This window comes from Diabrotica undecimpunctata, chromosome 8 (genome assembly GCF_040954645.1).
Source record: "Diabrotica undecimpunctata isolate CICGRU chromosome 8, icDiaUnde3, whole genome shotgun sequence".
Classification (NCBI taxonomy): Eukaryota; Metazoa; Arthropoda; class Insecta; order Coleoptera; family Chrysomelidae; genus Diabrotica; species Diabrotica undecimpunctata.
Genome location: NC_092810.1, coordinates 9,588,948 through 9,606,682, shown reverse-complemented (window position 1 = coordinate 9,606,682; position 17,735 = coordinate 9,588,948). Strand labels below are relative to the sequence as shown.

The 17,735-nt window shown below is 33.0% G+C and overlaps 1 protein-coding gene and 2 non-coding genes across 7 annotated transcripts in view; 2 read left to right on the top strand and 1 right to left on the bottom strand.

Annotated features, from left to right (window-relative positions):
* The window catches only part of LOC140449244 (uncharacterized), a 151,367-nt gene that overhangs the window by 47,603 nt on the left and 86,029 nt on the right, over positions 1-17,735 (bottom strand). For 2 of the 5 annotated variants that reach the window (XM_072542448.1, XM_072542449.1), the window contains exons 6-8: positions 11,071-11,166; positions 7,865-8,114; positions 4,230-4,478 (exon numbers count right to left, since the gene is read on the bottom strand). In XM_072542448.1, the coding sequence (XP_072398549.1) occupies positions 4,230-4,478; positions 7,865-8,114; positions 11,071-11,166 (595 nt within the window). Of the gene's footprint in view, positions 1-3,329; positions 3,849-4,229; positions 4,479-7,864; positions 8,115-11,070; positions 11,167-17,735 lie in introns of those variants that run through there. The other 3 variants (XM_072542451.1, XM_072542450.1, XM_072542452.1) reach the window with 3 other exon arrangements.
* Positions 16,233-16,324, top strand: TRNAY-GUA (transfer RNA tyrosine (anticodon GUA)). The gene is given in 2 exon segments: positions 16,233-16,269; positions 16,289-16,324. It is a non-coding gene; the product is annotated as a tRNA-Tyr (tRNA).
* On the top strand, positions 17,052-17,143 carry TRNAY-GUA (transfer RNA tyrosine (anticodon GUA)). Its single transcript is given in 2 exon segments — positions 17,052-17,088; positions 17,108-17,143. It is a non-coding gene; the product is annotated as a tRNA-Tyr (tRNA).

Sequence of the window (17,735 nt, the reverse complement as noted above, 5' to 3'; positions counted from 1 at the left end):
ATTTAACAAAACGCCACTAACAATTTTGCGTCAGCTCTTAAATGTGAGAAACTCTATGGGATACAAGCACCGACCACTTACTAGAGCTGATGTTTCCGTACTTGGTGGATAGGTGGCGGGATTAATATTTAAGTATATCAGGAATTATAATAATAAATTTTTGAAACTTTGTTTGAAACTTTTAAAACGGTTACAAGGTTAATAGTTTACGTCTTAAGAAACACAATAAGCTCTGGATTATTGAGATCCATTCAGTCAAATTATCTGGACCAGCCTTAGAAATAAGCTCCGTTTTCAAAAAATCTTATAAACAAATAAAATTTCTTTTAAACTATTCAACCAATCTGGCCCCCCTTTTGCACACAATTTGAACACGATAAGACACCAAAGTTTAGGTCCATTGAAACAAATTTATTTAACAAAAATAATAAAAAAGTTATTAATAGTATTCAAAACCAGTGGTTTTGTTGTCCATTTTGCAATAACTTTTTTGTTTATTAACCGATGTTAATTTTTTGTGTATCGTTTTTTCTAAAAAAGTTGTCCGTTGACGTCAAATCTCTAAATAGACAAGTTTTTAAGTCATGAACAAAATACTGAGTTTGATGTTTTGATTGTTTATTTAAAACTAGTTCCACTAAAGCATTAATGAATCCCTAGATGAGTCTTTTTGTAGTATCTCATACTACACATTTCAAGTGTCAAACTCGTCTATACAGTTGTGCCTATTAAGTTTTTCTTTTCATGGTTATGTTCTTTAATTTTGGAATATTTTTAAAAAAATTTCAAGCTCGATTTATTATAAAATTGTTCTTTCATTTTTAGACTGCAATTTTCAACTCGCGTACAAGCTATATTACGCTCATTATAATTTTTGTAGGGAACACACCACTTCCTTTGGGGGTAAGTGTTAGTTATCAATTAGGGGTCAACATTCATACGAAACGACACGAATGTCGTTGAACTCTATCGATCTTGGTTAAAATGCAATCTTTACGTAAAAATACCGTGTTACATGCATTTTTTGATCGTTTAGTTTAAAACACACAAGCTTCGAAATTTTAAAAATTATGATCGAATTTTACAAAATTAACTAAAACAAGATTATATATTGGTACTTATATGTATGTTAGTGCCGCTTAAAATTTAATAAAATTTATTAGTTTTTAATAATTCTTATATAACTGGAAAGGTACCTGGGTAACTTTAGAAGTTTTTAGCCATGTTTTTTTTTTTTTATTTAAATTCGCCTTTAGTTCTTGTTCCGTAGCATCTACAAAATAGTCTTGTAGTACACTTTGTACTTCTTTTTAGGTTTTTTTTTAATAGTTGCAGGTAATTAATAACATCTGGAGGTCTTAGCCCCCTTTCAGACGATAATACTGTATCCGAGATACGCGTATCCGAGACGCAGATATTACATAGACTCAAATGGAGCTTTTCACACGAGACGCGCGAGGGATACAGTATGCGAGATACCGAATTCAGTATCTCGAACCTTCCTGTCGCCGACGACTGAATGCGTATGCCAGATACAGAAGAACCATTACGTTAAATGGACGCTTTCAGACACGAATACTTTTGCACCACATTCCATAGACGCGCGATTTTCTGTCGAATAATTGTGAATGAGCAACGAAAGAAAGAAGGTGTTTTCTGAATATAGTTAAATAATGGGGCGTGCTGTATTTGGTAATGACAAATTTATTTGTTTGGTACAATCAAATCCCTGTCTATGGGATCAATAGAAATAAAAAGCAGCAGTACTGGGTCGAAAATTCTAAGCGAAAATTTTGAGGCCATGACTGCAGTACAGCAAAATGAATATGGTAAGAAATAAACATGTTTTTATTATAAATATATAGGTATTTTGTTTCATACGTATACAGTTTAGTTTTAAAAGTTTGCTAATTGGAATTTTGATTATTTAACGAATATCAAACTACATTATTGTGAAAGGAATACGGTCATTTTTTATTTAGGGCGAGGTAAACAATTTACAAATTGGAGATAAGTACACAGATTTATTTTAAATTTAAGTCATAGACTTTAACTTTAACTTAAAGTCATGGAAAGCCGTTCTTTTGATGAAATACTTCTACGCATAGTTGTGTCTTTTTTACGCAATTGAATTTCCAACATTTTATGAAGTTCTTTAAACGACTTCACAGACATTCGAAAATAGTTAAAAAACTTCGATGGATCTTGCAATAAATCTTGATACAGCAAACTATACGTTCCCTTGGTTTCTCTTAATTCTACAATAGGATGAAACCACAAATTACGTCGTCTTTTCAGTTTCTTTTTCTTTTTATTTAATATGTACCACAGCATAACACACTCTTCTACATCCATAATCCAAAAAAATAACCGCACTGCACTGCTACTATTTTCATACTGACGAGCATGCCCGTGAATCCGGTACAGCAGCCATCGAAAATTCTGTATCTCGCATACAGTATCTCGCATACAGTATCCTCGTCTGAAAACCCTCTTACAGCTTCTAATAATGCTGTAGGCACCCGGAATGTAAATGAAACCTAAAAAAGTATATACGATACATACAATGTAAATCGAATCTAAGTACCTAACCGTCCTATTGGGTTCAGGTTTCACATATTTCTTTTCTTACAGAGTCTTCATTACAGACCAGTTTTCTTCATATGTGACATATTTTCTTTGTGTTACCTGTCTTTCATTCAATTGTCAGGCAGTGCAACTACCAACCAAGAATCATCACGAGATGGTTCGTCCCTGTCGACTGGTTGATAGGTGCCGATCAAGAATTTTTTCTATGAAATTGCGTATAAAAGGTTTTGCCACTACTTTTGAAATGTTACTACGACTTTTTATGGCAGAAATACATAACTGCTTTGCAAGATCTTTAAGGAATTTCCGTCGCATATTGGTTGTGCTCCATATATATTATAGATGCGCATAAAGCAGCAACATCCACCATGTTGTAAAAAAATGTTAATAGCCAATAATTTATTCTGTTTGGGGGAAACGAAGCGAGAAATCCTTTGAATATTTTTAAGGATATACAAAAGAAACGCCCATTGTTCTGCCCATCAGGATTCTGTTCTGCCCGACAGCCCGATCAGTTTGAGCTCTCGGTACGTTCCTTGAATATTTTCCTCCCATGCCCATCGCAGAAAGGTACAGGAAATAAAAATATATAAAGTCTTACCATGTTTATTAAATATATTGCCATTAAAATATATATTTTCAAAGAAAAAAAAATAAAGATAGTACTCAGTTGAGTTCTGTCTTGGTTTGTATGGAAAATAAGCCACGACCGGTAGTTGTTACGGCCCCTGAAGTGGGCATCTTTTTAGTGCATCTGGATCATAGGTGGATCTACTTGTTTTTGATGCCAGTACTGGAAAAATTCGTACCCCAAAGCGGTGCGTTAATAATTTCAACAATATACCAATTACACTAGAACTTTTATTTCATTATAAAAGATATTTATTTTAGTAGAACTTGGAGGAATTGAGTAAAAGCAGGAGTTGAGTAAATAGACCTAGAGATAAAGTAAATAATACTTTCGCTGTAGAATTGGCTTTTTCTAAGCATATTTTTAGTCCACGGGCGCTAAAACAGGTGTACACAGATGTCATTGTTTATTACTCGAGTACAGTATACCCTGTAGTGTGTTTCTTCTGGATAATGCCTTTGATATTACTAGGCAATGAATTGGAAATCTCCTGCGACATTTTGAAGGAGGGAAATTGTTTGATCATGATGTAACGTTTGCAACTGAGACAGACATCAAAGACGAAGTGGCTGCAGACGTACTAACCACCTGCCGCTTACTGGTTTTTGTTTTCCATCGGTAACTGAAACTGTGAAATTAAATATTTAACAAACATAATGTCCAAATTTCTAGGTATATTAAAGTCAGGACCACTTGATAGGATAGAATCAGGCCGTTAATTTAAACATAAAATATAAATTAATATATTCTTTACTATATATCAGGAAACGATACAATGTTCAAATAGTTTCAATTTATGGTTCATTTATATATATATATATATATATATATATATATATATATATATATATATATATATATATATCCCACTTCATTGGAATTTTTTATATAATAGAAATAAGCATTATTAAATATAGTTAATAATTTTTATAAATTAATACAACAAAATTTCTGACCTATACGAACTTTTCTTCTTATATATTATTAATGTTGGTTGCTGTCTACTCACGTGTAAACTTGATATCGGGTTGAAGAGGCTGTTGCTTTCTTTTGTGCTTAGGCAGTTTATCGTTTTCTGCTTTCCACTTTTTTAAACATTGGGGTTCGTGTTTATAAATCGAGTTCACATCAAACAGTTCATTACAAATGTAGCAGGGAAATAATGGTGATGTTCTGGATGAAACAGGACTGTCATGTGCGGTTGTTGAAATAGTGCTATTGGTAGTGTGTTCTGCAAAGGTTTGGAATTTAGTGTTTGCTAAAAGTATGTGTCTAATTATAGAAGTTTGGAAATACGGAGTAAAGACAATGTATGAAATAATTTTAATTATTGCAGAAACTGATTGAATCGTATTTTAATAAGGATATCTTCAACCACTATGTACCTAGGTTAGGTTACTAACTGAAATACGATATATATATATATATATATATATATATATATATATATATATATATATATATATATATATATGTTATCGTTAGTTTGTTTATTTGTTAACGATATAGAAGGATCTTCTTATTGTGATGGGTTTCCCTATCGGAGGTTGGTTATCATCACAGCTATTAGCGTCAGATTATAAACTTATCAACCTTTGAAAAAAGTACTACAAATATTCAGTTCAGCATCACCTATAAGAGTTTCCAAAGGAAAAATTAAAGAGTAATAAAGAGTTTCGTAAGAGATTTGTATATCTCTGAGAACCCAAATCACCAAACTACTACTACTAGCATCACCAAACAAAATGCACATTCTTCAGGTCTATATGCCAACCTCAGACGCATTAGACAAAGAAGTGGAAGACGTATACTCCGTTATTGAAGACACAATAAGAAATATTTCATCTAAAGAACCACTCATAATCATGGGCGAGGAGAAACAAGAAATGATAACATCCAAAATGTAGAAAACGATGGGTTAGGTATTAGAAACAGCCGAGGCGAACGTTTAATAGATTTTGCAACCAAAAATAGTTTGGCCATTGTAAACATAATGTTCAAATATCATGCCCGTTGTTTATCGACATGGACCAGCCCAAATGGAGAATACAAATCGACTACATATTGATTAGAAACAGATGGAAGACATGTTTTACACGCGAAAAAACTAGACCAAGAGCTGAATGTGGATCCGATCATAAATTGTTATGGGCTTGCTGCAAGATGAAGCTAAAAAGAACAATGCCGCACCAAAATTAAAACAGGCTGAAGATTTCAAAGCCGAAAACATTTAAAGATGCATTAAAGGAAACTAGTGTGTTAAACACACAAGACAACCCAGAAAAAATGTGGAAAGATTTCAGAAATGCCATAAAAACCCTTGTAGAAAGAACCAGAACCAAAATAAATATCATCAAGAGAAAACACTGGATGACAGACAAAACACTGCAACTTCTCGAAGAGCGAAGAAGAATCAAATCTCTCATATATCAAAACGATAGCAACAAAAACGAATTAGCAAGTTTAAATAGAGAAATTAAAAGAGCATGTAGGGATGATAAAAATAAACATATCAATGAAGAATGCGAAGAACTAGGTATGAATCCCATGAGTTATATAACAAAGTTCGATATCTATCCAGGGAATTTAAACCAATCAAATAAATAATATTGGATCAAAACCAACATATTATAAATGACGAGAAAGGGATAAAGCGGAGGTATGGAGAAAATATGCGGATAAAATAAACTAGACGCCTTTAAAATGTGGGTATACCGCCGCATGTTAAGAATATCCTGGATTGATCATCCCACTAACGTATCGATATTAGCACAACTTAAACTAAATGATAGATTGCTTAAACAAATACAACAGAGATATTTGCAGTATTTTGGACACATTGCTAGAACAGGTACGATGGAAAAACTGATAGTCGAGGGTAGAGTTGAAGGAAAGAGACCTAGGGGAAGATCTTCAAGCCGTTGCGTAGATCAAACAAAAATATTGATTAACCAAGGGTTATATAAAGCCGAACAACTAGCCCAGGACAGGAACGGATGGAGGGAAATCGTGAAAAAACTGTAAAGGCCTGATGGTGTCACCACATCCCAAAAGGGATCAGGACTGATGAGGAGGAGAACCCAAAAGTCTCCAGATCCAGGCAGTGTCCCCTCGAAACTTTTAACATATGAGACAGACAAGCTGTTTAAAAATTTAGCGAATATTTTTCAGAAATGAATAAATAATATGATAATTTTCGTCGAATGGCAGACTTTCTATATAAGTACAATTCATAAGAACGGAAGTAAAAAAAAACTGTGATAATTATAGAAGCATTTCAGTCCTCAGTACAATTTCAAGAGGATATGGAAAGTTTTCAAAAAAATGTGAATTTCTTGAAAAGGAAACAAAGCAACAAGCAGGATTTACAGCAAGGCGATTCACAATAGATCATTTATTCTACGTCTCTCAAACAAAAATAGATAAAAGGGTGGGAAGGAGCCAGGAAACTCACCTTGTATATGTGAATCTCAGAACAGCTTATGACAGCATTCCCCAACAAAAACCTTGGGAATCACTCCGCGAAGCGAATATTATAAATACCTGTCTAGAATCTGTACAAAACAACAACGCCAGATTAAAATTAAAAGAGTCTAAGAAATCTATCCAGAAAAAGCTTTAGGAATTTGGAAACTCTCAATAATACAGGTGTACATATTATGCTTTGCAGCAAATCAGTTAGTAATTGCACAGGATTATAAGAATGCTGAATATATGATGCCAAAATTAATAAAAAAATACCAAAAAGTGGGGCTCAGAGGTAAATATCGGCCACACGGAACACATGTATATCGGCGGAGAATAACAAATCATGGCACTTGAGGAATATCAACAATAAATAAAACAATGTACGAAATATAAATATGTGAGCATGTATATTACGAGTGGATGGACTAATGGAGGAAGCTATTAACCGCAAAAAAAAGAAAAACAGCAATAAGCCAGCTGAATCATACATTGTGGGATAGAAATATAATAAAAGAAAATAAACACAAAATATAACACTCCCGTAAAAAGTATGACAACTTATAACAGTGAAGTGTGTCCGCTAACAGAAAGAACTCTTAAAATCTTAGAAGCAGCCGAAATTGATTTGTGTAGACACGATACTGGTAAATCAAGGTAACATAATGTTAGAAATCATAGAATTCGAGAAATTATGAATGTCAGGCGTACAATAAGCGAATACATTAGAACAAACCAACTAAGATGGTATGATTGCGTGCAAAGAATGAGAGAATCGTTTCCTAAACAGATACAATATTGGACACCACAAGGTAAAAAATAGAGAGGAAAACCTAGACTAAGTTTTAGAGAAGGCATTGACAGAGAGATCATAGAACGAGAATTAGACGTCAACTTGTGGGAAGACAGAGAGCAATGGAAATTGCAACAGGTCGCCAGAAACCGAAGAGAATGGCATCTAATCTTAGAGCCTACCAGGATCCACAAATGACTGTCGAGCCAAAGATAATGATGATGATGAACATTTATCTAAGTTAAATTTAGATTATTGAACTATGCTGTTGTAATTAAAATGTTGTTATTTACATACCTACCTATAAAAGTTATGATTTAATATATCATTTTGTAATTACTTATATACATATTGATTAATAATTGTTTAAAAAAATACTGACTTACCTATTCTTTTCCCTGGAGAAGTCTTAATTTTTGCCGGAGGTGGAGTTTTTTCTGACGAATGGTTTCCTTCTGCCCATTGTTTGTAGCATTTCTTTTCGTGGACTTTTAAAGAGTGAATTCCGAACTTCTTTCCGCATATCGAACATTCACCAGTAGGTGGACCTTGTAAACCACTAGATGGTCGGTTAGGAGGCATGACTGTGTTTGGTGGTAATACGACATTCGTGAGGGATTGGTTGGAATTTCTAAACTATAAGAAGAAAACGAAAAAACACTACAAACAAAATCGCCACAAAAATAATTGCATTATAGGGTCTTACGAACTAACTACACACAGAGCCAAATATATTATTTTTTTTTTATAAATAAGCTCGATTCGTCGATTTTTTTTTAAAGCAAACTTGTCTATAACTTTTTCATTAAAGTTTGGTATTTCTTTTATAAGTGTTTTTTCTACTGACAACATGGTTAATGCTACAAGTCGGTCTTCAGTCATGGAATTTCTCAAGAATGTTTTAATCCGTTTTAAACTCGAAAAGCACCTTTCAGCTTCTGCCGTACTCATGGGCACTGTAATTAGAATTTGAAGCAGTTTTACAGTTTCTTGAAAAGGCTCTGTTAAATTATTTTCAATTAAAAATTTTAAAAAAGGTATTGCCCCATTAATGTCTCTACAGTCTCTTCTAAAATAAATAACAGATAATTCAGTCTTCAAGCGCTCCCTATCTAAATTTGGATATGACGCGCAAGTCAGGCTTAAATTATCATCTGGGAAATTATCACAATAATTATCAAATTGCTCAGGATAAAGCAATGAAGTTGCAAGTAGGTGATTTTTAAAAGCAAATCTATCATTTGCACAATTTATGATTATATCACAAACTTCGATAGATGCTCTCCGATGACCTACTGGACTGTTATCCTTTCATAACCTTTTAGTTGGTAATGGTTCAACGCATAAACTAGAACCTTGGTCAATGGTATCATCTATTGAATTTCTAACTGAATTCATGTATCTTTCGAAATCTGTCACCTTTTAATTGATTTCCAAAGGATCCGTTTTAGTCTTTTGAAGGGCATTATACAAAACGTCTACTTGTAGCATTATGCGATGGAAAAATGTTAACCAAAAAGCAAAATTTTGATCCACTAGTATTCTTCGAATGGAAGACGCTGAACTACAGACAGCTGCCTTATCAAACGATTCTTCTATTTCTTCCATACATTCGATAAAAGAAGATCGATGTTCAAACACAACATTAACAGTTCGAATATTGAAGTTCCAGCGAGTTGGAGCGCCATGAGGAATTTTCTTTTGGACGATTTTATCTAAAACTGCCACTCGTTGTGGCGAATTTTTAAAAAAGGTAGGGATTTCATTTAAATTTCCAAAAAAAAGTCTAACTTGAGAGTTTTCGGAACAAGCCTTAGACATTATTAAATTTTATTGATGCGCGTAACAGTGTACCAAATGAGCAAATGGATATTTTTCTTTGATTCTGGCTTGAACTCCTGCGTGCTGTCCACACATGACCGCTGCCCCATCATAACTCTGAGCAATTAGTTTATTATTTGAGTTTTCCAGGATAGGATCCAAAACACTGAAAATGTTTTTGCTTAAAGTATCTGCATTTAATTTTGAAGGTACCAAATATGTCCAAAATCGTTCTACCGGTGCTCCATTTCGACAATATCTAAATACTACAACCATTTGTGATTTTGCTGAAATGTCTGTAGTCTCGTCGGCTAGATATGGAGATTCCCGAATTTCCTCCAAAACTTTATCCTGGCATAATTCCAACATGCAGTCCAAAATATCATTTTGAATTTCTTTAGAAATGCCCTTAAAAACCATCGATTCTTCCAAGTGTTGTGCTAAAGTTTTATCCAATTCAGCAGTAAAATTTATGAGGCCGCGAAAAATTCCAGGATTGTCGGATGTTTGTGTCTCGTCGTGTCCCCGAAGCGCCAATTCGAAAACACTACAAAATTTTATGCAGTCTATAATTTTTGAGAGAACATACCTATTTTTTGTTACAGCTTCATTGAATTTTTGAATATTTATCCAGTATGAAGAATCTAACTGTTCTTTAATATTCACGGAGCCTAATAAAGCATATTCCATTTGATTGTGCAAATGATGCTTAGAAGTTTCGTGCTTTTTTATTTTATCACTTAAATGTACTAAGTCTGTTACACCAACTTGCGTCCATGACTTATCACCTCCAAAGAGTACACAAGGAAAACAGAAAAGAGCGTTTTTTCTGTTGCAGCCACATATCCAACTATTTCTCGTATAAATATCGCAATTAAATTGTCGTTTGTAATTTTTTCCTCGGCTTGATCATTCTTTTACGATTTTAATATCCGGCAAAGGACGTCCTTTGCATTTTAATTCTAGTTTTTCGTCATAAGAATATTTAAAGAATCTCTTAACATTAATCAAATTATAAATAACAACCATCCTGAACAGCACTTTTATTCTCATATACTCAATATAAATACCGAATTACGTGCAGGACAACTTATTTTAACAGTCGTCGCGTCGCGATCACCGATTATTTAAAATTACAATAAACGTAGGTTTGTACACACTAGTTCGAACTGCGACAAATGCAGCTCAAATATTGCTTTCAGTCGTCGCCTGAAAAGTGTAGGCGAGGGGTTGAGCGGGTGTTATCGGGGATATCTTTAACAGTTTACAGCTCGGAGTAGCACCGGTCCGGTCAAATAAGAGGGACTTGCTGTCGCCATGAGATGCGACGGACGACAGATTAAAATAAAGGCGGCCATGCACGAAAACCATCTAAATGAATTTAAATTTTATAAGTAGTGATATTTTTTATTTAATTTTCAAAGTAATTTTGTTTGGATTATTTTGGTGGTTCTGCAGCTCCGCAGCACTTATATACCAACCGCCACTGTCTATAGGTATATAATCTGTAGTTGGCGATCTGTCGTTACAGTCGTTTCATTCAAGAGCAAGTTTTAATAAAATTAATATCCAAATATTTTTTAACAACCTAAGCACCGTGAGTAGCCAGAAGAGAATTTAAACAAATTGGATGAATTAACTCCCAAGAAAGACGAACACTAGTTACTTTGGCAGTTATAGTTTCAGCTTTATGTTTGAAATACCTTTACCATCTTTAACTTTTTTATCAACGATATAATAAACTATTCGTAAGTTTAAATCGAATACTTACTTCTGAGTGAGGTAACTGTTTGCAACTTCTTTGATGGACAACTAGTCGGTCAGGATAAAATGTTCTTCCGCAGTTTGGACACGGAACTAGGTTAGCCTAAAAATAAATAATTTAATTAACACACTTATTTGAAAATTTTTACTGTTGATTTAATGTACAGTATTATATGATGACTAAAATTGTGCCAGAACTAAAACAGGATAATTAGGGTTATTAAATAATCTTTATCGTCTTGTTAAGATCTTCTTTAGTCTAAATCCGAACATTCAAAAAAATATATCTTTCAGACTTCAAAAAGAATGTAAATTCATTTAAATGATCAGCCATTTTTATGGATAGTCCATCAGTACTACAGGAAGATTTGCTTTTGATACTACTGATTGTTTGGATCAGTTCAGATTTATCGACTGGTCTTATAAAGAATGAATTCGAGACCTTTTTTTAATTGGGGAGATAGTAAATAGGATCTTGTTGTGGCAAAATAGTTAATGTTATATTTTTACTCGTATTAACGAAGTGTTCATTTAGATTTTCAGGGTTTGAAAGAGAAAATGTTTGAGCTGTGTCAGTTTTATTTCGAAGATCGTTTATTATGGACCAAGTTTTTCTTGTAACATTTTTAGAGCCTCCTGGACGATTTTGATTACATTTTTTTAGCAGTAGTGTAGTATTAATAGTGTTATGACGTCAGGAGGTTGATGAATTGTGCTCCTACACCAAATATTTGGCTTTTCAATTCAATAAAGAGATAGCAAGCTTTTGCTGAAAGATGTAAACTTTTGCAAAAATGCAAAATAAAACGATTTAAGACGCACAAAACAGTACTTCGATCTAATAGGCGTCATCGTTTTTCCACGGTTGGTAACAACTAAAAACTGATTGATTTTTTCTATCTTAATATATTCGTTATATCCTCTCCTTTCATTTGCTATGTCGCATGTTAAGATTCGGTCAGTTATTTATTTTGCACTCAGACAGAGACCTTGTTTAACTAAGTGAATCAAAATTTGTCTTATTTTAAATCTATTTTAATCCATAGTGCCCTATGGTATTTCGTATGTCGCTATACGTTAATTAATATCGAAGATGCTGTGTAGTGTCCTTTTGGTAGTTGCCTTGTTTGTTTTTTTTTGTCTTAATATATTCGTTATATCTTTCCCTTTCGTTTGGTATGTCATATGTTAGGATTCAATCAGTTGTTTATTTTGTACTTAGCCAGAAGCCTTCTTTGAGTTAGTAAATCAAAATGTGTCTTATTATAAATCTATTTTTATCCATATTGCCCTATGATATATCGTAGGTTGCTATACGTTCATTAATAACGAAGATGCTGTGTAGTGCCAGTTTAGTAGTTGCCTTGTTTGTTTTTTTATCTTAATATAATCGTTATCCCCTCTCCTTTCATTTAACGCATCACACGCTCCAATCGGACCAATAACAAAAGAGATATGATGTAATGCCAGTGATGGGGATATTGATTATCATGTATCTGTATGTATATCTTTCTTAGCCCTCTATTGCATAATGGACCCAAACGGGAACTCAATATATAAAATTTCCATGAGTATTTGCTATCGACAATTTTAAGCGCGTACACATCTTATTCCCTTTTGGGAACGTTCATTCTTAGATGTGTATTGTGTGTTGCCGATATACCCACCGGTTATTTCAATAAATAGCAGTTTTGTTTGAAGTGACCTTCGAGTAAGTTGTTTGTTTAGCACGTGTATTTTATTTTCAAATATCAGCTAAAAATAAGGTAAGTTTGATAAATAAAAATTATATACGCGTTTATAAGTGTTGTAAGGATCTACTGATATATTGAAATAATAAATTTACTTTGTTGTTGTTAGAATTTGCCCCAAATTATTACTGTTCCCGTACGGGAACATTGTGTGCTAAAAGTAAATTTTGAAACTGAAAAAATTTAATGTTTTATAGCTTGTTTTTATCAAGTTGGTACTTATTTAATGCATTATTGGTTTAAATAAATTAATTTGAATAAACCTGAAGTAAACTTTTTTTTTCAGAAAAAAAATGGATGAATTTGAAAGTATTCCACCAAAATCGTTTTACAACAATAAAGCAAAAACTATTCAGCCCTATAAGTTACGACAGATTCCATCTGAAAGTGAAGATTCGGAACTATCTGATGAAGATAATGTTGAGCCGTTAGCTGCACAAACCACCCGGCCCAGAGTAATCATTGACAGTCAAGAAGACTCTGATAATGAAGATGATAATTTATCAACCGATGATTCGGATACTGAACTACCTACTAAACAAAAATCTAGCAAAAAAAGTCAAATGACATGGCATCCTTCAAAAACTGTGCGAAATATAGATGAACTGCATTTTGAAGGTAGTGAATTACTTCCAATCAACATATTGCAGCTCAACTCTCCTTACAAATTGTTTAGTTTTTTTTTGACACCAGATTTTATAATTGAGGTAGTTCGACAAACTTGTATATACAGCGCTCAAACAAATCCACAAAAGCCAATTACCACATGTCCTGTAGAAATTGAAAATTTTATGGGGATATTGCTGTGGATGTCTCTAATAAGACAACCTACTACAAGACGCTATTGGGCTCCGACAACAAGAATTTCACAAGTTGCAGATGTAATGCCTATCAATCATTTTAAAACAATTAAAAGGTTTCTTCATTTTAGTAATAATTTAGAAAATACGCGCAGTCTTGACAAAATAGCGCCTCTGATTGAACAAATAAAAAGATCGTGTTTGCAAATACCTTTAGAAGAACACTTATCTTGTGACGAACAAGTTATATCGTTCAAAGGACGTTCGAGCATGAAGACATACAATCCCAAAAAGCCTCATAAATGGGGATACAAGATGTGGGTTCTCTCAGGAATCTCAGGATTTTCATATAATTTTGAAATTTTGGCTGGAAAAGATGGTTACACAGAATTACCGAATGAAGTAAATTTGGGAGCTGCTAGTAATGTTGTAGTTCGGTTGAGCAGAGAAGTACCATCCAATAAACATCACAAACTCTTCTATGATAATTATTTTTCAAGCATACCACTGGTGTCATATTTGTCAAAACGAGGCATACATTCTATCGCAACAATCCGTACAAATCGAATTCTCAATTATAAAGGTTGGCAAAAGAAGGAAATTAAAAAATTACAAAGGGGTAGCATTCAGGAACACTCTGGCACGTATGAGAATACTGCAATACATACAGTCCAGTGGTGTGACAACAAAATTGTGTCTTTACTGTCAGATTATTGTGGAACTCAACCAACAGCCAAAGTGGAAAGATTCTTTCGCACCGAAAAAACTAGGAAAGAAATTGATTGCCCAGACATTGTACAACAATACAACAGGCACATGGGCGGTGTGGATCTGCAAGATTCCTTATTGGGATTATATCCAATCAAAATCAAAAGTAAAAAATGGTACCACCGTATTTTCTATCATATGCTGGATGTAGCAGTAGTCAATGCTTGGCTATTAGACAGGCGAATTAAAAAACAAATTGGAAAAACTGAAGAGATTATACCACTGCTGAATTTCAAAACAATTCTAGCTGAACAACTAACTAACAGTGGTCTTTTACAAAAAAGAAAAGTAGGTCGTCCTAGAAGTTCTACACCCGAACAACCATCCAAAAGAAGATGCATTGAACCTAGACCCAATATATATGTACAAACAGATCAGTTTTCACACTGGCCAAACTGGACTGTAAACAGGGAAAGATGTAAGTTGATAAACTGTTAAGGAAAATCAAGGGTCCAGTGCGAGAAATGTAAGGTGCATTTATGCTTTCATTCTAAAAGTAATTGTTTTAAGAAGTTTCACAATTTGGAATAGTGTGTTACTGACAATACATCTATCTAATGTGTATGACAATTGGTTCTAATAAAAGTTTTTATACATAATGTTCCCAAATGGGCACACATTTTTTTTTCAAAAACTGGATCATTTTCAAAAAACTATATATATCGGTGAATTCTACATACATCTATTAAGAGTAATTTAATATAATTTTATTTTATTTCGTCAAAAAATAAAATAAAATAAATTCATGCAATAGAGGGTTAGATATTCATAATTACTTAAAGTTAAAAAACTTCATTATTATTTTTTAGATAACGCAATAATCATAATCCAGTTCTATAGTTACCCACCGAACTTGACCTTTCCAAGTAATAGTAATTATTGTCATTGAATGTAGAGGACACGGAATAATGACCAGAGGGGACTTATTACAAAACCAACAAAATGTTATTTTACTTCCATTACCGTTGAATCGATTTTTTCATTTGTTGATCGCTCAGCAAATGGACACATGGACGGCGGCGGTTTAAAAAACCACTAGAGAGATATACATTGTTTTCTATTCCTATGATCTGCTTAGTTTTTATAATTTTTGAAACGTCTGCATTCAAGATCGTCGATTAGAAATCGTAGATAGTTAGCTAGTGTGGGGTATATTTACAAGGGGGTATATGCTTGGAAAGGGGGATGGCGTTGCCTAGCTTTGTCACGAAATTTCCTATCCCATGTATAATACGCCTAATCGATTTGAAGGTAGAGCAGTACAAGCAACCAAACATTCACCCAAATCCAAAATTATTTCCCGTCACACCGCCCAACACCCAGATGGTAGTTTTCAAATAACATGGCTTTACTATTTTTTACATAATATGTATTTTGTTATTAAAACTATTGTTAATAAAACACAATTCATGAAACATGTGCCACCACTGATTGAATATTTTTTTGTCCTTGGTAAATTCTATTATTTCATTAATCATCCCTAAGAATAATAGTGGAAAGGTGGGTGGGTTGTGTATGTTAATTAAATATAAAAAAAGATTTCTTTATTTTTAGACGCTAGTCATGACTTTTTGTTACGAGAATATTTACACATATCGTGTTTAATAAATTTTATAAAAAGTATAAATGGAAAATATAAGAAAAAAAGGATTTTTAATTAATATTATTGTACAGTCCGGCAGAAGATGAAATAAAAAAACGTTTTATTCCATTTTTTAAATATATACATTACATTACACATTATGTTTTTAAATATATTTTATTTTATAATACATTAAAAAAAATTATAAAACAGCAAGCGGTCATCTCTTCTACGCCTGCGCTTTTAAATTTGATAGCATTGCATGTAACCTTCGATAGCTCAGTTGGTAGAGCGGTGGACTGTAGTGGAATTACCAGATTAGTTATCCATAGGTCGCTGGTTCAAATCCGGCTCGAAGGATACTTTTTCTTTTAAAATAAAGAAATTTATCCTTCTCCTAAGAGAGTGTCACTATCAACGAATAAGAATATGCCAGATTTCAGTACCTAAGAATTTAATCCGGCAGGCAACCAGGCAACGGTGGGGAAATTAAAAGTCCGAAATTATACTTTAATAATTTCGAATTTTTAAATTGTAAAAAATAATTCTTTGGTGTATGTGCTAAAAAGCAATTCTAGCGTACTAACGAGATCAGGAATTGTTTTTTGATCGAAACACCTTAGAATTTGTTTGGCTTTCTCTTCCAGTGATTATCTTTTAATTAATTTTATTTATAGTTTATAAGAATAGAGTTTTAATTATATTATTTGTAGATTTAATTTTATAAAATGCAAAAATTTAATGCTACAAGCATTCTACGAACACGCGGCATCTACATAAGAAAATATCTAAAGTCTAAAGTTGAATTTGTTGCCCACTGGCACTCGTTCATTATTTTAGTTGTTGTAAAGCGCTGACATGAGCGCTTCCTACTGGTACAATAAAGAACTAAAATCTACTTCTCTATAACATGTGTATAACTTCTGACGATACTAAAAAATGACAGTGAAAGATCCTTCTATATTCTATATGCGTTTATATTCTTTGATAATATGATCAAAATATGATATAACAATAATCTAATTACATACTATGTAGTGCAGACTAGCCTACACTATTATATCAGTATTATCAGCAATATGTATAACCTTCGATAGCTCAGTTGGTAGAGCGGTGGACTGTAGTGGAATTACCAGAGTAGTCATCCATAGGTCGCTGGTTCAAATCCGGCTCGAAGGAGATCCTTTTTGTTTTTTATTAAATTAAATTCTACCCTTTCGCAGTAAAAGTTTAATTGATTTTATTTATATCAACAGTAAAAACATTTTAACAATGAAAAAATATATACAACTATAGATGAAATGCGAAATAATAAAATTTTAATATATATGTTAACAATTTTTTCTTAAAAACTTAAAAAAAACACATTTGAAATTGAAAAAATATACAGAATCGAATAAAAAAGGTTTGGTGCGGCGCAGTCGCGCACGGGGGGTGTGGGGGTTTAACCCCTCCCCCCCTCCCAGGGAATACAAAGTAAAAAAATATATAAAGAATAATAGGAAATACAATAAATCCAAAACGTTAATTTAATAATTAAATTACCTGTAAAAGTGTGATTACACTTCATTGTCCTTTGACAAGATGTTTCGCTAACCACTCACTGCCATAGTCTAAGTATTTTCAGTAGACAAATTAAAATTTTAATTTAAATCTGTGATAATATTTTATATTTTTACATTTTTCTGTGAGCGACTGTATTATTTTAGTGTCCAATCTAATAATTAGATTTTTATTATTGAACATAATCTCATTTACATTATTATACATG